General features: G+C 39.7%; 1 protein-coding gene across 1 annotated transcript in view; it reads right to left on the bottom strand.

Annotated features, from left to right (window-relative positions):
- Positions 1-329: 329 nt before the first annotated feature.
- Positions 330-23,023, bottom strand: part of LOC109011253 (ATP-dependent zinc metalloprotease FTSH 12, chloroplastic) — a 41,855-nt gene continuing 19,161 nt past the window's right edge. The window contains exons 11-19 of the mRNA XM_018992371.2: positions 20,828-20,899; positions 9,370-9,489; positions 9,161-9,277; positions 8,890-9,066; positions 7,722-7,841; positions 7,530-7,604; positions 7,111-7,218; positions 6,427-6,507; positions 330-908 (exon numbers count right to left, since the gene is read on the bottom strand). Of these exons, the coding sequence (XP_018847916.1) occupies positions 831-908; positions 6,427-6,507; positions 7,111-7,218; positions 7,530-7,604; positions 7,722-7,841; positions 8,890-9,066; positions 9,161-9,277; positions 9,370-9,489; positions 20,828-20,899 (948 nt within the window). The 3' untranslated portion in view covers positions 330-830. The remainder of the gene's footprint in view (positions 909-6,426; positions 6,508-7,110; positions 7,219-7,529; positions 7,605-7,721; positions 7,842-8,889; positions 9,067-9,160; positions 9,278-9,369; positions 9,490-20,827; positions 20,900-23,023) is intronic.

Genomic DNA, 23,023 nt, shown 5'->3' with positions numbered 1-23,023 from the left:
CCATGACGTGGCCCCTGCTCTAATACCAATTATTAAAAGTCCAACCATTGATCTTAAAGTCCTAGGACTGTTGAATACTAATTTAGTTAAACCTTTAACCCTCATGATCATAACAATTCACAGATGATTGCAAAATCTGAGCACCTATGAACTTGATCTTTCTTTTTCCCTTTTCTTTTCGTATGGAAGTAGTATATATACATTGGGTTTTGGACAGGCACATCTAACTGGCAAAATATAAAACGAATGCTTGTCGAGAAGGGAGAAAAAACTATGCAATGAATGCTGCTGTTGATGATGAGAAATCTCAAAAACCTTGCAACCACATGTCTCATGAAACTGAAGTATATCGATTTTGATTTGATAGAAATATGCTAGTATACAAAATGCGTGTCAGGAGGTGGATTTCACGACCTCCTGAAATAACCATAGTATATTTGGGAACACAAACACATCAAGTACAAAACTGTGAGCCTCATCTCAAACTACAAAACCATGTATGACCCGAAATTTCTGTCAACAGAAGCTAGTTGTTTTCAAGGGTCACCTGCTCACAGGCATCCTAATTTCAGCGAATACAACTTGAATGCGGCAGTTCACTTTCTGACTGGCTGATCGACTTCACCTGGTAGTTGACTTGAAAATTATACGCTTCCCTTTCATTGGGCTCCAGTAAATTCAATAAAGTACTCCAGTGTCGAACCTCCCAGCTGGCTGGCTTTAACAGGGGAGCAACTGACATCTTTCCCAAACTCTCGATACACAGAAACGGAAAAGACCATTTACCTTTTACGTGCAAGGAACTGTAACTATGATCATCCGGAAACATTTTAACATCTGTGAAGTGGGGCAGGATATATATCCAATGGCTGATATCGCAACCGATCTTTGTGTGGCAATGGTCCCTCCTAAAAAGAAGTATATTATTGAGCATTCAAAATTGTAGTTGACAAAAATGGGATTCTTGATGTGCAGGTATTAATATTAAGGAAGAAAGTTATGGCTGGGAACAAACACCAAGAATAAATTCATCTGGTACAGTTTCCAAATACAAGAAATCAGCATGCCCATTCAAACCAGACACTTATAATCCACATGAGTGCAAAACACAACATACACCTGACTATATGTATCACCATCCCAAACCAGTATTTCTGAACACAGTCTAATTTATTCATTTTATCCTATTTGTTTCCAGAAATAACCATCCAAATTGTGCAAAAGCCGGATTTATGAAATTAAAGATAAACTTCAAGAGTAACTTGGGCAAGGGATAAAACAGGAATAGCAATCAAAATTGGCTTCAGTGAACTCTGGAATACAGTTCAACCGTGAATGCAAAAACTGAAAGACGACAGGCAGAGGTAAGGAGTAAATTCATAACAGTTTAATAGAAGTCTGATGGCTTGCAGAATGACTTCAAATATGGCTTTTGCAAGGGTTGAAATGTGACACAATGGTAGGGGTGTTCATCCGGGTTCCGACCCGGGAATCCGGGTATACCCAGACCGGAACCCGGGTTTTAAATTCGGGCCGAAACACGGACCAGGTTAGATCCGGGCCGAAACCCTGGTGAATCCGGATTTTTAAAACCCGGAATTCCAGGTTCCAGGTTGTACCCGGGATTTTTTTTTTTTTTTTTCATCCCCTAGTTAGTCATGCAAATAATTCATGCAAACAAGGCCTTTTAAGCTCAAAAGCCATCAACTTGACCATCAAGATTCCAGATACATTGGACTCAAACTATGGTTTTTATGAAAATTTCTCTTGGACTCAAACAGAGTATGGATGAGTACATAAAGAGAGTGAAAAGGACGAAGTAAACAAATTTTGGCTTTTTTCAACTTTCTCAACAACCAAACAGCACATACAGAGAGTGACAAGGACGAAGTAAACAAATTTGGGCATTTTTCCTTCAACTTTCCCAACAACCAAACAGATTCATTAAAATAGAGAATCAACGAATCCATAAACAAGTCGATACCCAATACAGATTTAAAAAAAAAAAACAAGTTTCCAAACATTAGAAAAACCACACGGCCACCAGCAAACAGATGGTCAAATCATCCATCCACCACCGCACGACCCATCTTAACGGCAAACAGATGCGGCGACGGGGTCATGATGGCGGCGGCTAGGGACCTCGGGTTTCTGCTTCTGCCGCAGCGCAAGAGAGAGAGAGAGAGAGAGAGTGAGTCGAGGGGGGGGGGGTTTACCGGAATAACGACTTAAAGTAAAGGTCGACGGCGACAGAGATGTGGCGACACAATGGCGTGGCTAGGGTTTCTGCATCTACCGCAACGCAACAAGAGAGAGCGAGAGACTAGAGAGAGAGAGAGAGAAGTGGGTCGAAGTAGGGAGGGGTTAACAACACGGGTTTTTTTTTTTTTAAAAAAGACCCGAGTACCGGGTTTAAACCCGGTACCTAGGTCCCTAACCCGTACCCGGACCGTGTTGGTCTGGGTTTTACAATTCGGGTTTCGGATCCGTTTTGATCCGGGCCGAAACCCGGCCCGGATGAACAGTGCTACACAATGGTGTGAATATTCAGTTATATATTGATACAGCAGATACATTATAAAGTTTGCAGTCTCAAATAGAATTATTTTCATTTTCCCTTGCCCATAAATAGAGCTAGGGAGTGTCAACCAAAGTAATTATATTTGACTATCGAACATGTATGGCAGAGAGCAGACCACTAATGCTGATGGTTTCACCTCAGCATCTGTTGGATATATCATATATCAAAGAAAAAGATGGTTTCTAACCTCTTTGATAACCCACCTGACCAAGAAAAATAAGAAAAAGAAAGACTCTTCTACAACCATAAAGAGGAAAAACTATAAGTAACAATGTAACTAACTCCCCTCCTTCTACACCACCCAACCAGCATTCCATTATAAATTTACATTTACTTTTATGGCAATAAATTAACAGTCGATCACATGCATGCACTATGGTGATATATTGTGACTGATAGACAGCTTCTTTTGAAAGTTAGGCACCTCTCTTGCATATGATAAAATGTTGCGCTATCTTTATTTGGCTTGGTTTTAAGAATTTGGAAGCTGCTTTGTCAACTCCAGATTCTAACTGTATACTTCTCAACTAACAAGAATTACTACCCCAGAAAGCATGCCAAATTTATCATTAAGTTCTTCCCGATTGACAATCTATACACCCTAAACAACAAACTTTATCACGCATAATATTGTTAAAGAGTAATGCTACATACAGTCGTGGAATGCGCAAACGCCGTGCAGTCGCTTTGAAAAAGAGTGGGGTCCACTATTAAAAAATTAATTTTTTTTCAGGTGGGTCCCTTATTTATTCACTTTTTTCAAAGCGACTGCACGGCGACTGCACGCTCATGACTGCAAGTATCATTTCTCATTGTTAAAACAGTGATTGTCCCAAAAAACTTTGGGTAGAAGTCAATTTAATAACTGATTCATTACAATATATAATTTTTGAAGCTGGGAGCCTTGCTCGTCTTTGGCCACATGGTCCAGTCCCCCCATTTTATGACTTCAAATGAAAATTAAATAATGTATGTAATCAAAGCCAAATTTATTGAGTGAAAAATAATATATCTAATAAAGTTAATAGTTTTAATTTAAGACTAGTAATCTATTAGTTTTCCTAATAAATACCTTTTTGTTTTCTCAATTCATGCCATTTTAGTTTCGTAACCAATAGATTCATAACGATTGTTAGATAAAAGTTATTGAATAGTAGAGCAAATTAAAGAGTTTAATAAGTTATTACTATTGATGGCCAGAGTTAGTTTAGCTCCCTCTCTCCACTCAAGCAAAGTTTGTAAGTTTTTCTAACATTTACATATAAAATAGTAAGGAGAGAGGAGATCAAGGTATTCAACCAAATTTTGGAGATCAAAGTACCAACATTAACACTATAATGGCTAGAAGTATACCAACATATTAACATATAGTAACTTTTACATAATAAATTTAGCTATTCCTGCATATTAGGATACTAGTTTAATTAATATTCCAAAAATCCCTTGCTCATCACCAATGAATGCCTAGAGAATATAGATTTAAAGAGGGAGTTCCTCGTATTCTTGACAAGGAAAAGGCGTACGATCTTGTAAATTGGGACTTCCTCCTTTATATGCTTGGGATATTTGGCTTTGGGGAGAGGTGCTGTAAGTGGTTTAGGCATTGTATATCCACGGCTCATTTATCGGTGCTGGTAAATGGGCACCCCCATGGGCTTTTCAACAGCTCATGTGGCTTGAGGCAAGGGGACCCTTTGTCCCATTTCCTTTTTTTATTGTTATGGAGGCCCTTGGTAGGATGGCGGAGGCTACTATTGGTGGAGGTTTTCTCTCCAGTTTTTTCGGTGGGGCATGCTAATAATGATTTTATTTTATCATTATCTGTCATCTTCTTTTTGCAGACAATACTTTGATTTTTTGTAAGGCGGTCCATGGTCAGATTCAAGCATTGCGGGCTCTTTTCAAGCTGTCTCCGGGCTCAAGGTGAATCTTGGGAAGTCTGAGATGGTACTGGTGGGGGTTGTGAGCGATATCAGAAGTTTAGCTAGTTTTTTGGGGTGCAAGGTCGCTTCTTTGCCTATGAAATATTTGGGTCTACCTTAGGGGCTTCTTTTAAGGCTAAAGCCATTTGGGATGGGGTCATTGAGAAGATTGAGAGAATGTTGGCAGGGTTGAAAATGATGTATTCATTGAATGGGGGTAGAATCACTTTAATCAAGAATACTCTCTAAACTCCCCACTTATTTTCTATCTTTATTTCCTTTACCTGTAGGGGTGGCCAAGCGGATTGAGAAGTTATTTTGAGCTTTCTTGTGGGGTGGAATTGGGGAGGAGGTCAAGTTCTATCTGGTCAGTTGGAACAAAGTTTGCACTCCACCTGGAACATAACTCTCTTTGAGACGGAGGTTATTGACATCAAATATGAAGTGCTCGAGGGGGTTGGTACTCTAAATAGGTGACAGGCGTGTATGGAGTTGGTTTATGAAAAAAACATAAAAAGCATTGGGAGAATTTTGCAAGTCATATTTGTTTTGCGGCTGGAGAGAGATCTGTGATTAATTTTTGGCATGACATGTGGGGGTGATCTCGCTCTCAAGTCAGCATTCCCTTCCCTTTTTCATCTTGCTTCTGGTCAGAGGCCTCTATGTTGGACCTTTTGGTAAGCACCAATGGTTGTTATCAGTGGAATGTTCTTTTTTCTAGAGCTACCCATGATTGGGAAATTGGTGCTTTTTCTGAGTTTTTCGGTTCCTTATATATTGATAGTTTTGAGGTGGATAGGATGCTTGGGAACAATAAGTTCACTGTTTGATCTTTTTATAAGGTCTTGGCATCCCAGAGTCATCTTTCTTTTCATTGTAAGTGTATTTGGAAGAGTAGGGTGCCTTCCAAAGTTGCTTTCTTCATTTGGACTGCCTCTCTTGGGAATATATTGACTATGGACAATTTGAGAAAGTGTGGTCTTATTGTCATGGATTAGTGCTACATGTGTAAGAAGAATAGTGAGTCTGGATAATTTATTATTGCATTGTGAGGTGGCTAGGGCGCTTTGGGATGAGATTTTTAGTAGATCAGGAATTGCATGGGTGATGCCTTGACCTTTGGAGGGTGGTGAATCTCCTAGCTTGCTGGAATGGTCTTCAAGGTTGTCCCCAGTTTGCTGTGTTTTGGAGAATTACTCCTTTGTGTCTTATGTGGAATCTTTGGCTTGAAGAAATGATAGATGCTTTGGAGATAGGGAGCACACTTTGGAGGAACTTCGAAATCTTTTTGTTCACACTTTATTGCTTTGGTTTTTTGCTATTGTACTCAATGGAACTAGTGCTCTTGATTTTGTTTCTTTTTCCAGCCTGTAGGATGTAATTAGGTGTTTGCTTTTGTATACTCCCAGTGTACTACTCAGGCAATGTCTTTTACCTATCAAAAAAATATTCTAGAACTCCCCATCAAGTGTGGGTCACACTACTTCCAATAAAAAAATAAAAAAATCCCCAGCATATAGAATATTTAAATGAAATGAGAGGAAAGAGTTGAGTCAAGGTTGGAATTCATGAGCACCACTATGGAATATGTGAAATCACCAATGGTCTCAAAATTTTTAACCTAAGACATGAAAGAGAGAATTCTACAGTAAGAACTCCAAAATCCAAATCAATTGTTAAATAGTAAGAGGCCAATGATCTCAAAACTTTGAAATCTGTAGGCCTAGCCAACCAATTTAGTAGAAGTAACAAAGCATGGTGTCTGCACAACCCAAACACCACCCCCCCCACCCCTACTTCCCTTTTCTGGTTAATGATGTCTTTGTAAACCTTCAACCAACCAGCATGGAGAAGATAAACTACCATTAATTTGGAACTTTTGTGGTTGGTATCATATTTGTAGCTAAAATGAAAGAAAAGTACCTCTTCCAAGTTAATCTGGAATGGTTTTACGAAATCCTCAAACATTACTGGAGATAGGCCCTTCATTTTCTCTTCAACTTCCTACAGAAAGAAACAAAACTAGATGGTCATTTATAATGACACAAAAATTCGATTAGGAAAGAGAGGTAGTGAGTAATGGCAAAAGGTAAGACTGCAGTTAAACTTCCCATCTACGAGATGCCAAGTTGTCTGGTATTCTACTAAAACTAAACTAATTTATTACAACATTTATTAGACTGCCCTAACACCTTGTCCACCCATTATGAACATGAACATCTTCAGCCCCCACCCCTCTCTTGTGATTTTTTTTCCATCTCATAGCAAGTAACTTTGTATTCTAATATACTGTTTTCAAGTGGTAGGTTTTTCTATAAAGATATTTATTTTTTTTGTTTCTTTTAGTTGGCTAAGTGGGTTCTAAGAGCTCATATTCTGTAGTAATAAACTTAAATGTTAAGTCATAAAGAAACTGTAAACGATGTTAACTGAAATAGTGCACTTAATGTAGTTCATGCAGATGGACAGACCAAAGAGTTGAGGATACTTTATGTTTTTTATGAAAATATTAAGAAACTTTAGCCGCTCAAGGTCTATTCTATCATACTATTCACAGCTACAAAATTTACAGTCAGATTGAAAAAACTTAAAGGTATGTTAGCATACCAATCCAGTTATCCTTGACTTTTCCAGCAGTTCTTTTGTGATCATGTCAAGTATGTGCCTGTTATCTCTCAAGCCACACACGGCAAGTTCTTCTGCTTCTTCAATGTACTGCAACCAACAATCAATTCTTACTATATAATTGATTCTTAAAAGAAAATATAAGGTTATGATGTTCAAATAAAGAAAAAAGACATGAATAAACCATTCATATCTTATGAGCCCTTCTTTGCAAGGACTTCACATAAAAAATATGCATCAAGACACGTTGGAATCAAAAGAATAATGATATTCCAAACAGTTGAAGAGGGAGCTTTTTTAAGCCAAAAAGTGAACAACTCACATAATGCAGGCACTGCTACCAACCGATTTTTTTGTATGAAGCTTAAAACAATGATACAAGAAGAAGCAATCATAATTACCCTTGTCAACTCTCTACTAAATAGCTCAGAAACTTCGAGCGTCATATTGGCTGGAATCACTTGAGGGTCATCCCACTGGCATCATGAAGAGGTAGCAGATAAAAAATATTAATTCAAAATTCACAATTATATAGTATGCAGCTCTAATTTGTTTCTTTTGATATGCAAGTTTGTGAGAAATGAAAAACATACTCTGTATCTTATCAGCTCGCCATCTGGACTATCTGGTCGATCCCCCAATCCAACTCTTTTTGTCAAGGCTGTAAGCCCCAATCTGGTATTTTGAGGGCTGATCACCATCTCTCTGGCAATCTGATAAACAACTTGAGTGAGAGAAGGGATTGGGAATTTTGACCAAAACTTTCAGTAATTAAAAAATCATTGTATTAAACGAGAATAAGGATTCAGTAAACAGGATGCATCGGAACAAACTCCTTAACGATTAAAATCTGCAATTTAAAAGATTAATAAATTTTACACAATTATTAGAACAAATACTGCCTAAAGTAGATATCCAGTCATTGCAAAATCCTCAGCTACAAAGACTTTCGAGATCTAGGTAAGTTCACCCCATAAAAGGTTCTGACTTTTTGTCTCTCTCCAAAATTTTCCCATATAGCAAACAAGTGACCAAAGCTCTCTTTCCAGAAATGAAGTAATAGGTGATAGACTATTTTTAAATTACCTTACACTTTTTTTTATAGGTAAGAAATCCTTACACATATAATACATATCCATAATGATTAAAATCCCTTTCAAAGACTACATTGTCAAAGTTGAAGAGCTGCTATAGATTTTCACGGGTCTAACTTCCATGACTTTCTTGTTCTCTTTTTCCTTCTAAATGGGCATTTCTCTTATATACATCCTGTGTACCTAGGTTGTGCCTTTTGCGCTTTTTATAAAATATAATACTGATAAAAACAACCTCCCCCATCCCAACAGAAAAATGAACTATTTTGGGGAATGTGCAAGCTCCATATATTCTTCCATAGTGATGGTGCATCCCCTTCTTAAATACTCCAGAGTAAGGAGCATCAAACATACTAGACCCCAATAACCTCCAATACATTGTATCTCCTTTGCTCTCCTTCACCAAATGGGAAACTCGAGTACAAATATTTTAACAACTCAAATTAAACATTTTGAGAAACCTAGCAGTTTCCTTAGAAATCCACAATATAAGTAACGGCCACCCTTCATGCAACAAAACTGAATGACTATTAAAATCTTCATTTTTTTGGACAAGTGACTGTTAAAATCTTCATTAAAGGAGCTATTATCCTAAAATTATCACAGGTTGACAAAATATCTCCCCAGAATCAATTTTCCTACGTTAAACACAAGTAACAACGATTACCTTCGTTATCTTCTCCAGATCATCCCTTCCTCCATCAGTTACATCATTGCCAAACACAACACGTTCTGCACAACGCCCACCATGAGCTACCACCATTTGCATTTTCATGTAGCCAAAGGTTGTATAACCTTGATCTACCATATCTTCTCGGGGATAGAACACAGAGATTGCAGTTTCCTGTTCACGGTAAAATAACCCCATCACAATGCAACTCCTCAAACATTATTTGATTGCAACTCCAAAAGTCCATTTCTGTTGCCAGAAATTTTACCTTTCCACCAGGCAAGAGCTGAGAAAATGCATGCCAATCAAATCGAGGAAACAAATGAGCCAATACTATGTGACCAGCTTCATGCACAGCCAGCAGTCTCTTCTTCTCAAAAGACACCTGTTACAAATTATGCAGACTCAATTACCGGAATAATTTTATATTACATTTTTTACTCTGATAAGCACCAGCATCAATATGGATAGACATACACTTTCTTCACATTTCAGCTGCTCTTCTTCAGTGAGAAGTACACCCATACCCTCAAGCAATTGTTTATCTAGCACATCAACAATATCTTGCTGATAGATCTTGGAGTGTCCTTTCCTCACCTGCAAGCAACAAAGAAATTATGTGCATAAAATTGGTCATATTGTTGCTGAAATGCATGAGATTACTAAAGGATACTCAAGTTACAGTTCAATCTAAATGAAAAGTCACAAAAAATAATGCACGACAGAAATCACTTTTAGACAGTCTTGTATCAGATCCCAATCAACAATGACCCCCTTAAAGATAATAAGATTTCACTGGGCATGCTTTAAAGCATAAGGTTTGAGATTGTGAAACAGGATTGAGACTGAAAAAGTTGGAGCATCAGCACATATGCTTGCTTGCAAATGAGCTAGGACCTTAGTTGGAGGGTAGCACTTCCTGGGGGTTAGAAAAGGAAAAGAAGAGTCCATTGGTTGAAAAATAAGTTCAGGACATTAGATAGAAGCTATAAGAAGGAAGCAATAATGCACTTGTGATTTTCTCATATAAAGCAGCAGTAACAAACAAACAAACAAGGATGAGATACCAAACAAACAAACAATAAAAGATAGAAATGCATAATTCCATTCTTGAAATCTATATCTCTGTGTGCACATGTAAATGAGAAAAAAAAAAAAAAAAAACATAAACTGTCTATTTATAGTTTTGGGAGCTTATGAACTCTTCCTTCCTTATCCACTAGATCATCAGCTCATAGTCTCTAGAAAATTATAAAGACAATGTGCATGCTGAAGAGCTAATCAAAAGCTTAAGGAGATGATAACTGACCCAAAAATACGTGTCAGAGTTCAGACAAAAACACACTAACACTCCCCATTATGTGAAGGCCAACCTCTGTGATCCAAATGTGAATCTTGTACACAAGGAACATAAGAAATTAATGAAAAAGGTGGCTTTTGGGTCTTTTCAGCAATCCATGGGGGTGAGGGAAGGATCCTCAGATCTCAGCAAAGAAATCTGAATAAAGAAGGCTTTGATATCATGTTGGAGACCCGATTATCCAAAAGTCTCAACTCAACAATATATATCTAACTCTGGAAATAACATTACCAAATGAAATTGGGTTATCTTTTCACCATGATGCAATGCTGTGATGTCTAATAAATCTATGGTATGTACTACAGGAGAAGCATCAAACATCTTGGGGGATTTCCCTACATACGCACCATTGGTTCACCACAGTGATGACATGTCATTTTATGCTGTCCAAGGTGAGGATTTCCCTTAGTGTGGCTGTCCATGTGAAGAAAGCTACTCTTGGGGGAGCCCTATTTCTCTGAATATGAACCATAGGAAAGAAGCCTTGACATGATTACATAGCAAATTGTAGTATGACCACTTAAACATGCCTCTCCTAGATGGGGTCCAAACCATTTTATCATCACCATCTTGTGAATTTATCTTGAATCAGGATCTTTTGGCTCGTCCCACCCCACCCTACATGAGTATAACCTATCAAAGAAAAAGAGATCCACTTCACAATCATTTGAAGATGAGGCCCCATTGGGTATAATCATGCCAAGGATAGCGATTTGCTACATAAGCTTCCTTCATGCAAACAATTCTAAATAAAACTGGAAATTAACTTCTTGATCACCACGCCACACATCATTCCAAAAGTGTATATTTGACTTGCCACCCACCAAATACACTAAACTGGGAAAAGTCACCCCACCCTCTTCTAATGTTCCTCCAAAGACCAACCCCAAGAGACCCATTTACTTCAAGTGAACACCAACCTGCTCCCATATTTTATGTCCATTAACACCATCCAAAGGCTCTCCCTTTCATAGGCAAATGACAAAGCCGCTTCCCAAAACACGACATTCGTGCAGCCAGCGTGCCAAAAGAACCACTTCTCCTCTGCTCACGCTGGAAATAGCCTAAGGACACCACAAAAGATGCCAAATGGTGAGTTCCCTTCCCCTTCACGTCCAGCTCTCTTTCTCCCCCCTCTCTCATACTCATCTGAAACAGAGACTCGTGATCAAGATACCGCGCCAAGCATTAACAGTCACGAAGGAGCCGCTGCCAACCACCACCATCACATCGGAACCGCAGCAAAGCACCATAGAAAGGAGCTATACCTGTCATTAACCACCACAGAGGGCATCAACCAGCCCACACTACACTGCAGGGAACCGCTGAAACTAGGAGAAAGCCTGCGCATTCAAATCGGGACATCCAGTTGCTCCATTCTGCCACCAACGCCTTCCATCTCGCCGGAAACCACAGTAATGATCACAGAAACTGCCAGCCGATTCTTCCTCGCACCACCATGGTAAGACCTTCAAGTCATTTCCATCGTTTTCTCTCTTCCATCATGTTCTCTCTCTAACAGTGTCGAGTTCCTTCTCACTCACCTCGGAGTTCCACCACTATACTGCAGAGGAAGTCGAAACCATCACCCTGCTGATTGGTACCACCAGCCACAACCCACTTCATACGACATCTCGGTGTGAAGCCTCAGTTTCTCCATTTCTAAACACTAAGGGGAAGTTTGGACACAGATGCAACATGAAATTCTCAAAACTTCTCATAGTTTCATTCCCAAACATACTCAAAAAACACAAAACACTCTTCAATTTCAAATCTTCGACATTTTGATCTAATCATTACATAATAATTATCCAAACATAAAAACCAATACAACTTTTTCAAACTTAAAAAAAAACACAAACACAAAAATCAATACAACTTTTTAAAACTTTAAAATAAAAATAATCTTCAAACAATTTTTTAACTTTATAATATTTTTATTCAACTTTTTCTCTCTCCTTTCCCAAAACCCAATAAAACATTTTATTCCACATTCAGATTTATATTCCACATTCTGAAAAGCGCACGAAATAGTGAAGCCACCCATAAATCTCGAACTTTTCCACTACCCTTTTATGCCACATCAACAAAATACCTCTTGAAGCCCTATTGAATCCAAATGGCACCAATCTACATGCTTTCCACTACAAAATTTACATACGATACTACAAGGTATGTTCTTCACTTTTGTTTCCTAAAGACAAATGATATCCACATTCCAACTTCTGAGCAAATTCTCAAATTGAACATGGGAGCCCTGACATATGTGAGCCTCTTTAACTCTCTTTGAAGCTTCAAGTCAGATTTAGAGCCACAACGCTTTTGGTTTTATTTGCTTCAATAGCAACAAACAAAGGCAAGACCTCCACCGAAAACCCTTTACATGAAAAGTTTTGATCTACTGCAAAATTCTGTCAATCAGGTGATTTTTTAGTCAACCTACCTGAATAATTAAGCGGGTTAATCGCCCTGACCTGAACCCAGCACGCATGTTTAAATGGTTAACCGGGTCGGGTCGGGTCGGGTCATAAAAAATAAAAATATATATTTACAAACATTTGATACTTCCTCATGCTATAGAAGAAAATTTTAAGAAAAGAATAAAAATAAATGAGATATTTTTCAATCTTAAACTCAATTTGTAACAAACAATACACACCCAAATGACTTTTTTTTTTCTTTTGCTAATTGGGTGACTCGGGTCAACCCATGGGCTGACCTGACACGACTCGATTATTATCGGGTCAAATTCGAGTCGACCAAAGCTGACTTGAACCCAATTATGTCAAACCATTACCCCATTATCGTGTTAGGTTTGTGTCTTATGTCAAAAACTGAAAACCTTATATACAAAACCCAATTTGGTACGGAATACACAAAGCAAGAGGCTCACAACACAAAGGTTCCTCTGGTTCCCAGTATTTGTGATTAGAATACATATTTCTTTTGAAGTAAGTTGTAGCTCCAATGGGGTACCCCCATATTCCTTGAGCACTCCCAAAAGAATAAGCTGCCTATCTTTCCTCCAAGCACCAGTGAGAGGGGATTTGGGATAAATAAAAGATTTGCCTCTTACAACTTCCTAAAACCCAACACTCCAAGTCAAAAGACTAGATTAAACCCTGTTGGATCCAGGTTCAACCTTGGAACAGAAGCCGGGACCTCTCCTGACGCTACACTTCCCACTATAAGCCCCCCCCCCAAAAAAAAAAAAGTTCAAGAACCCTCTCAAACCAACCCTGTTGAGCACAATGGTGTGCTTACCTCACTAGGTTTCTATACCCGATTTACTTATCAAAAAAAGGTTTCTATACCCGAGTTAATTCAGACGGTGAATCGGTGCGTTTAGCCTCTTTTGGCATATTGTTCTCCTCCCATTGAATGTTAATAGGGGTCAATGCCAGGTCCTCACCACCCCGGGTATGTTGTTGTTTCTCTCCATTGCCAATGGGTTTGATTGGAGGGTTGTGAGTTGAAGTCGACACCCCCAGATCCTCAACATAGGCTTTGGCCTGCCACTAAAAGTGGGGCTGTGTAATCTCTTTATACAGCGCCAGTAGCCATTCGCTTTAAATGACCAAGAATCCAGCCTTTCTAATCTTGGCCCTCCTGATTTCTTCCAAGGACTGGTCTAACAACCCTCTAACTGAAGGAGCGAGTTCAAGCTTGGTCTAAGAACACGCATCCCTCCTTGAGGCCCATTTCTTAGCATGCCTAATGTCCCTTAATCTAGCATCCAAAGCCTTCATGAATTTTAATACCTCTTTTCTCATGTACAATAGTTGATTTTGGAAAAAGCCAACATACCAACATGCACTTCCTTTGCCCACTTCTCTGTTGTACCACTACTTAAGATTTTCGTATTTCTCGCAATGGTCTTATTGTTAATGGATTTTGAGCCTAGAGTTGTTGTCTTTTCTGCGAAACCATTTGGGTTCTTCCTCTCCATTCCTAGTTTTCCCTTGGGTCGTCTTTTAAGTTGTCGGGTTATTCCACTATCGTGCCACAACTTTTTTTCATTTTATAAGTAATCGATAATATTATTAATAGAGATAGGCAAAGCCCGAGTACACAAGATGGTATACAAGAGATAAGACCTATCAAGGTCGAAGTAATAGAAGCTAGAAAGTCATGAAAATTCAGGCCATTAAAATCTAAAGCTATGGTCCATAGAAATAAAGTACGGAAAAATAGAGAACTAAGTTCCCTTGGGTAAGGGCCTTATAGAAGGATCGAACCGAAAAAATGCCCTTATCCGCCAGAGTCCACCACAGCCTATTAGTTTGCAGTCTATTCGGCCTCACAGCCAATCATGCCACAACCTATTAGGGGTAGTGAGGGAGGGTAGTCACAACTTCATTGCTCAGCGTTGCTCGAATCGTCGTGGCCGTTACATGGAGGTGGTGGAATATGGGGGTGGAGGCAGAAGAAACTTCATCTTTGTGCCTGAAGAGAAGGAAGGTAGAGGTTGGAAAAGGCTAGGGGAGGCGTTATGAGAGTTCCTCCAAGAAAGGAAAACCTCACTGCCTTTCCTGGAGGAACTCTCATAATGCCTCGACAAAGAACTGGTGAAAAGGTGCAGGGAGGTGACCACAACCATGGTGCTGTCAGTGACAAAGTCTTTCGACGTGAACAGTGGCAGAATGGTGGGAGTAGACTTGCAGAGGCCGTGGCAGAGGGGGAGGTACACACTGCTCTACTGGATGTGAAGGTGCAGGTGTGCACTTTGCAGAACCAGGTGGAGTGGTTGTTGAGTGTTGTCGTGCCTAAAGGGGAAAGGGGAATGGAGAAGGCTGGGCAATTTATAGAGATGGGGAAATGGGCTGGAAGGAAGGAAGGCCCAAGCCCAAGTGAGGGCCCTGGTCATGCTATGGTAGTTGGCCCGTCAAGGCCTAGTGGGCCTGTCTATGGGCCCAAGCCCGTTGGAAGATCAAAGGCTGGTGGGTTTCAGCCCATATGGAGGATGTGTAGGGATGAAGATCGCCGGCCCACAACTAACAGCAGCTCAGCCAACGTGCCGACGATGACCTCGATGGCATTGTGACCCGCCGTGCGTCCACTGATGGAGGTCCAGTTGGCGCTGGCGATGGAGGAAAAGATAAGAGGCAGAGCTGCGTCAAGTGCACTCTGACTAGATCTCGCCACTGTGTGCCGCCATCTCTGCTTTGTCCGGCCAAAAATTGCCAATGAGACGTTTGGAGGTGCCACCCTCCCAGACAGAGGTCCATATGGCGCCGGCGATGGGGGAAGTCCTTGAGGCAGAACCACAACGTGTGCAAATCGAAGAGATTGCGCCGCCGTGTGTAGCAACCTTGGCTCCGTTTGGCCAAAATCAGCTGATGATTTGTTTGGAAGCTCTACCTTCCCAAATCGAGGAACATCTTGATGCTTTCTCGGCTGGAGAGGTTTGTTCAAAAACTGTGGGGGCTAAGGTGGAGGTGTTTGATGAAGGGCTTTCTTGGAGGCTTGGTGGGTAGGTAATGATAGTCCCTGAGACTCAGTTTTCCACTAGTAACGCTGTGGTTGAATGGGAGGGCAGAAATTTATTCGGGGAGGATGAGAGGGGAGTGACATCAAAGCTGCAGTGGGTTCCCAGTGAGGAGGAGCCTATCCCGTTGAATCGTATACTTCCAAATGAATCCAATGTGTCGGATTGGGTGCTCCAAAAGGTGAAGGAAATGTGATACTGTGTACGAATGGAATGAGTGGGTTATGAAGAGCAATTCTAGACATTACTTACTACCATTGAAGCAGGTCACTCACAGGCAAAAAAATCAGGGTAAAAAAAACAGAGGGAGCTCAAGCGCCTAACTTGGTCAATGAATTATGAAGGAAGTTCAAGCCGTGAAAGATCCGAGGGGAAGGGGCTTGCCTCTCTATTATGAAGCCAAAAATTGTGTCTTGGAATGTTCGTGGATTGAACAAGGTAAATAAGCGACTTCGAATAAAAAACTTGTTGCGTGAATGGAAGGCGGACATAGTATATTTACAAGAAACCAAGCTGAAATGTGTTTCTAGGAGGATAATTTGAAGTGTTTGAAGTTGTACTTATGCGGATTGGGCTTATCTTGCATCGAATGGGGCTTCGGGTGGAATCCTAGTGATGTGGGATAAACGAGTTGTGGAGAAATTGGAGGAGTTTGTGGGGGAGCATACTGTGGCATGTTCGTTTAAGTGTGGCAGATGATTTTGTGTGGGCTTTTGCAGGTTTATATGGCCTAAATGTAGACAATGATAGAAGATTCTAATGGGAAGAACTTGTTGGGTTACATAGCTAGTGGGAGCTTCGATGGTGTGGAGTGGATTTCAACGTCATCAGATTCCTGAGTGAACGATCTGGAGACAGTAGGATGTGCCCAGCAATAACAGAGTTTTCAATTCTTGACTTAAACCTGTTGGATATTCCTATCTTGGGGGGCTCTTTTACTTGGTCAAATAATCAGACGTGGTCCCGGCTGGACAGATTTTTAATCTCTCTGGAGTGGGAGGTGCATTACCCGGAGGTGTGCCCAAAGCGGTTGCAACGTCTTTGTTCGGATCATTTTCCTATCTTGTTGGATTGTGGTGGATTCAAAGTGGGCACCGATACTAAGTTCAAAAACATGTGGCTGAAAAGTGAAGGTTTTGTGGATAAGGTTAGGCAATGGTGGTCTTCTTACTAGTTTCACGGCAACCCCTCATTCATCCTAGCCTGTAAACTAAAAGTCTTGAAAAATGACCTCAAGTTGTGGAATTCTCAGTCCTTTGTAGATTTAGAGCGAAAGAAATGTATGGCGGAGGAGTTCCAACAGCTTGAGAGGATTATTGAGGCTAGAATCATTTCTTCGGAAAAGGCAATGCAAAAGGTAGAGATGGTTTCAGAATTGGAAAGAGTATTATCTTTGGAGGAGATTTCTTGGCGCCAGAAGTCAAGAGCATTGTGGTTGAAAGAAGGGGACCGGAGTACTAAGTTCTTCCATAGAGTGGCCAACTCTCAGAATAATACCATTGAAATGCTGAATATTAATGGTGTAGAATGCAAAGAGACCTCTTTGATTCGGGACCATGTAGTAGATTTCTATGATCAACTGCTTACAAAATGTGAGGGATGGAGGCCAAAGCTTGATGGGCTTGGTTTTGATACTATTGAGCCTCAGGCAGCATCTTGGTTGGAGAGGCCTTTTGAAGAGGAGGAGGAAGTGTATGATGTAGTGAGACGTATGGGTAAGATAAAGCCCCAGGTCCAGATGGCTTCTCGATGGGCTTTTTCCAATCATGCTGGGAGGTGGTGAAAGATGACATTATGAGCACGTTTCAGGAAATATCCTCGGTTGGGAAGTTTGAGAAAAGCTTAAATGCCACTTTTATTGCGCTGATCCCGAAGAAGATTTGAGCGTCGGAGGTTAAGGTTTTTCGACCCATTAGTCTTGTGAATGGGGTGTATAAAATTATCTCCAAGGTGCTTGCCAACAGATTAGGGGAAGTTTTGGGCAAGGTCATTTCGAAGCCACAAAATGCGTTTGTTAAGGGGTGACAAATTCTTGATTCAGTCCTTATAGCAAATGAGGGCCTGGATAGCAAATTAAAGGCTGGCTCCACAGGGATTATTTGCAAATTAGACATGGAGAAGGCATACGACTATGTAAATTGGGATTTTCTCCTATATTTGTTGGGAAGATGCGGCTTTGGGGTCAGATGGCGTACTTGGATTAGTTGGTGCATCTCAACGGCAAGATTTTCAGTCTTGATTAATGGCTGTCCTACCGGCTTCTTCAGCAGCTCTCGGGATCTTAGGCAAGGAGACCCTTTGTCCCCCCCCACTTCTCTTTGTTCTCATTATGGAGGCCTTGAGTATGATGATATCGGCGGTAGTTACGCATGGGTTTGTGGCTGGATTTCCAATTGGTGACCCCAATAGGGGCAATATTACTTTGTCTCATCTACTCTTTGCAGATGACACACTCATATTTTGTGAGGCGGACCGAAATTAATTGAGGGCAATGAAGGTTTGTTATTATGCTTTGAAGCAGCGTCAGGCTTGAAAGTGAATTTCGACAGGTCAAAGTTAGTGCTAGTGGGGAACGTGAGTAATACTCGGTAGCTAGCTAGTATACTTGGGTGTAAGGTAGCGTATCTTCCTATTACCTATTTGGGATTACCTTTGGGAGCTGTTGCAAGGGCCTCCTCCATTTGGGATTCAGTTATTGAGAAGATAGGAAGAAAATTGGCAGGGTGGAAGAGATTGTATTTGTTGAAGGACGGCCGTTTGACTCTCATTAAGAGTACCCTTTCTAACTTACCTACGTATTTCTTATCTCTGTTTCAATTGCCTGCCCGTGTAACGGCTAGGATTGATAAACTGTATTGTGATTTCTTATGGAGTGGGATAGAGGATGAATTCAAATTTCACCTAGTTAGCTGGGATAAGGTGTGTACATCAGTCTTGTCAGGTGGTTTGGGTATAAAAAACTTGAGAACATTCAATCAGACCCTACTTGGGAAGTGGCTATAGAGGTATAACATGGAACCGGAAGCTCTTTGGAAACTGGTGGTTGATTGCAAATATGGAAGATTGTGGGGTGGCTGGTACACTAATGAGGTAAATGGGGCCAATTGTGTAGGGGTTTGGAAAAACATTAGGCGCGGGTGGAGGGTTTTTTAATAGCAATTCTAAGTTGATGTGGGGGGGGGGGGGGTCCAGAATTAAGTTTTAGAGGGACCTATGGTGCGGGAATGAGGCCCTAAAGGATGCTTTCCCAGTTGTTTTCCGAGTGGCCCGTAATCAAGAAGCTTCAATAGAGGACCTTATGCTTCGATCAAGGGACTAAATGCAGTGGAATGTCATGTTTAGTAGAGCGGCACAAGATTGGAAAGTAAACAGCTTTGAAGCTTTTTTTAGCCTATTAAGACAGCCTATTGTGCCACAACCTTAGCATACATCAGACTTCCTGCTTCAACTTTCTAACTTTGTTCGTGTCTGTAGACAGACGAGCTAAGCCTTCCAGATTTAGCTTTCCACCGTCACCCCACTAATGAAGCTCAACTCTTGAGCCTGTCATGGGAAGATGACTAAGATATTACCATCACCTTGTTGAGTTCATGAAAATCTTGCCAACATTTTCCTTCTCTTCCCTCTAGGATTACCAACAAATTCCTCTGACCATCCCCTCCGTATACTGAGAGCTTCAATAAATATCCATGGGTATTTGTACAATACTACAAGAAGAATGCATTGTTTCCTTCTTGCGAGTGGTCCACAAAATCTTTACCTCCCATCAACTGTAAAAGAGCCTTCATTGCGGATATCAACCACTCCACTCTTGGTTTCCCCATAGACAATGACTGACATGCCCCTGGATAGTGACATGAATTACTGAGTGCACTTTGTAAAAAACAAACAGCTTGGCTTCTATGAGCAACTTCCTTGTCACTTCCATGGAAAAGGAGCATGCTTCAGACCAAAAACAAGCTTGAAGACCATAACATATTGTTGCCAAGGAAACAAAGGTCTACAAAGGTGGTTAACTTCAGCAAATATCACTGGTAATAGCCATGAAGTGAGAGAGAGAGGAGGGGGGGGAGGGAGAGAGGATATTATTATCAAGAATTATGCTGCTGTAATATTCTTTTTTGTAATAACTTAACAGAAGAGTCCTTGCAAGTATACTCTTGATTTTGTTTCATCCCAATCACCAACAAATGTCATTTTCAAACTCATGTCCAAGACTTTTTTTTTTTTTTATATAAAGAGATGAAATCACATGTCCAAGAGTGATCTCGTCCCAGTTTTATTGAAAAACCCTCACTTCATGTCCAAGACTTGTGACTAGTTGTAATACAACATTCAACATAAAGTTTTTAGCCATACATGGTCCAGAAATTTCTTCCAAGATGTGTGCTTTCATAAGAAATATGTAGGCTCCATGCAACTTTAATTTCAATAAGTAACCATTCAAAGTCAGCAATATAATCACATATGAAACTAATCTATTAAGCACAGCCCAAAGCAAAATAGCTTTCAAATGATCAAAGGAAATTAATGTGAATGTCACTAGAAAACACTGTCAACTAACTTCACCATATGCACAAAGTAATAACATCAGGAACTTCTAGTTCCAGATCAAAAACTTTAAGGGGTATCCTTAGATTATTTTTAACTAACTAATCAAAAATGTTAAATCATTATTTGTCCAAAAAGCTTAAACCAACTTGAAGAAGTAAATTTAATCATTTAAATTATATTCTAACAATCCCCCAAATATATGGGTTAGACTCTCTCTGAATAAGTAGGTACAATATGTGGAATATTTAGTTAAATGGGAATAAAGGGTGGAGTTAAGATTCAAACTCAGAACCTATACTATGATACCATATTAAATTATTGCTTATCCCAAAAGCTAAAACCGATGGGAAAAGATAAATTTAATTATTTAAATTATATCCTAACAAGAACAAAGATATAAAGTAGATGAAGCATAGTACTAAACTTACCTGCTTGAGACATAGGAACAAAGCAAGGGAGTGACTTTTTTTTTTAATACAAGTACAAAGCATGGGAATAACTGTCTTGATCAATAATATGAATGTTTAACTCACCGACATGATTGCTGCTTCATTGACAAGATTTCGGATATCTGCCCCAGAAAACCCAACAGTACGGAAGACAAGCTGTAGGGTTGAATGAAAAACAGATTACAGAAAGTCAAACAAGATTAAACCTTCAGTGGTACAATTACAATTATAAAAATAAGCACCAAATGGAAAGGATTGAACAATCACTGTATATTTTAGACATCTAGGAACACCACCACTTATCCCCCACTTCTAGAATTTGAGAACCACCTACATATTTAAAAAATAACATATACAAAAACACTATCTAAGAAGGTTTTTTAGCATGAGAATTATTTGCCAAGGATCAAATATTGACAAGGCAAACACCAACACAAGTCCTCATATACTATGGTTAATTATTTATGCAGGCAACATAGTGAGATCCACCAAAGATTACAAATGGATAAAATCCATGCAACTGTAAATGACTAACGCTTCAAAACAAAAAACTTTGCTGTGAGTAAATCCGAAGGCTACCTACAGACTTAGGATGAATGGAGGGCCTGAATTCTGTCCAAACCAGTGTAAGAATCAATAAAATGTTTTTGGCAGGAAAACAATTATTGATTCTTACACTGGTCTAAATTAAAAAATAAAAAAAGGAGGAAACGAGAACAAGTAGGATGCAGAACAGTCGAGGAAATCACTATATGGAAACAAACCAGAAGACTGACCACCCACATTGCTCGACTAGGAAACAGCAACCATCACAATATATAAAAAGAGAATGCTGAAATTAACTGCACCCACATAAAAAGGTGGTCCAGGAAGTTACTGTCCTTAACTTGGGACTCAATTATTAAAATAATATGTTAAGGGACAACCTCTCTCTCTCTCTCTCTCTCTCTCTCTATGTATATAGATGAGTGTGTGTTTATATGATAAATGTGTACAAATAAACATATATATATATATATATATATATATATATATTGGAGGCTCTTGTGTTTATCTCTGGCATGATGTCTGATGTGATGAGAGGGCCCTTAAGTGTGTTTTTCCCACTCTCTTTCAAATTGTTATAAATAGGCTATGGTGGCTGATTTTTTGATAAGTAAAAGTAAAACTTTATTGATAGGAATAGACATAGCCCAAGTACACATGAAGTATACACAAGAAGTAACACAAAAAGTCCTAGTTGACATGATCCTATGCCTTCTCTATGTCTAATTTGCAAAGGATCCCAGGTGTTCCCGCCTTGATTCTACCATCCAAACATTCATTGGAAATTAGAACCGAATCCAAGATTTGTCTTCCCTTCACAAAAGCATTATGAGGTTTTGATACAATGCTACTCATAATGGCAGTCATTCGGTTAGCAAGTACCATAGCGAGGATCTTGTACACCCCATTAACAAGGCTAATGGGTCGAAAATCCTTCACCTCCACTGGCCCCACTTTCTCAAGAATAAGGGCAATAAAAGTTGGGTAGGTTTGGGGGGTGGGATGAGAATTTTGTGTTTTGTTTGAAAGTTTAAAATATTATGTTTTAATATTATTATTTTTTTGAGATTTGAAAAAGTTGAATTGTTTATTATATTTTGTATGCGGATTTGAAAAATGTGTAATGATTAGATGAGATGAGAATTTTGTATTTTGTCTCACCCCCCAAACCTGCCCTTGCTCTTTTTGAATTTTCCAAAAGAATGAAATTCGTAAAAGACCTTCATAATATCCTCACCAGTCACATCCCAACAATCATGATAGAAAGCCATAGAGAACCCATCCGGACCTTGTGCTTTATCCTTATCCATCCCACGAATCACCTGAAAAACTTCGTCCTCCTCAAAAGGTCTCTCCAACCAAATAGATCTTGACTTATCAATCATGTCAAAGGACAAACCATCAAGTTTGGCTCTCCAAGAGAATTTCTTTGCAAGGAGATCTTCAAAGAAATTGGCAATATGCCCCTTAATAACATCGATCTGAACAAACTTGTCCATTAATCTAAAGTATCTCAATCACGGCTGTTTGGAAGATGGTGTCTCTATGTTTAATGTACTTGGAACGAGAGGAATGGTCGCTGTTTTGATAATAGGTAACGTTCAATGGGAGGGTTCAGGGACTTTTTCTTTCATACATTGTTACTTTGGGCTTCGGCCATTGTATTGAATGGGACTGGTTTTAATAGTGCTTAGCTTGTAATTAGGTTCATCTCTTGTATACTTCCTATGTACT

Source organism: Juglans regia, chromosome 2 (genome assembly GCF_001411555.2).
Source record: "Juglans regia cultivar Chandler chromosome 2, Walnut 2.0, whole genome shotgun sequence".
Classification (NCBI taxonomy): domain Eukaryota; kingdom Viridiplantae; phylum Streptophyta; class Magnoliopsida; order Fagales; family Juglandaceae; genus Juglans; species Juglans regia.
The sequence above is the reverse complement of the archived record's forward strand: the minus strand, read 5'-3'. Positions and strand labels throughout refer to the sequence as shown.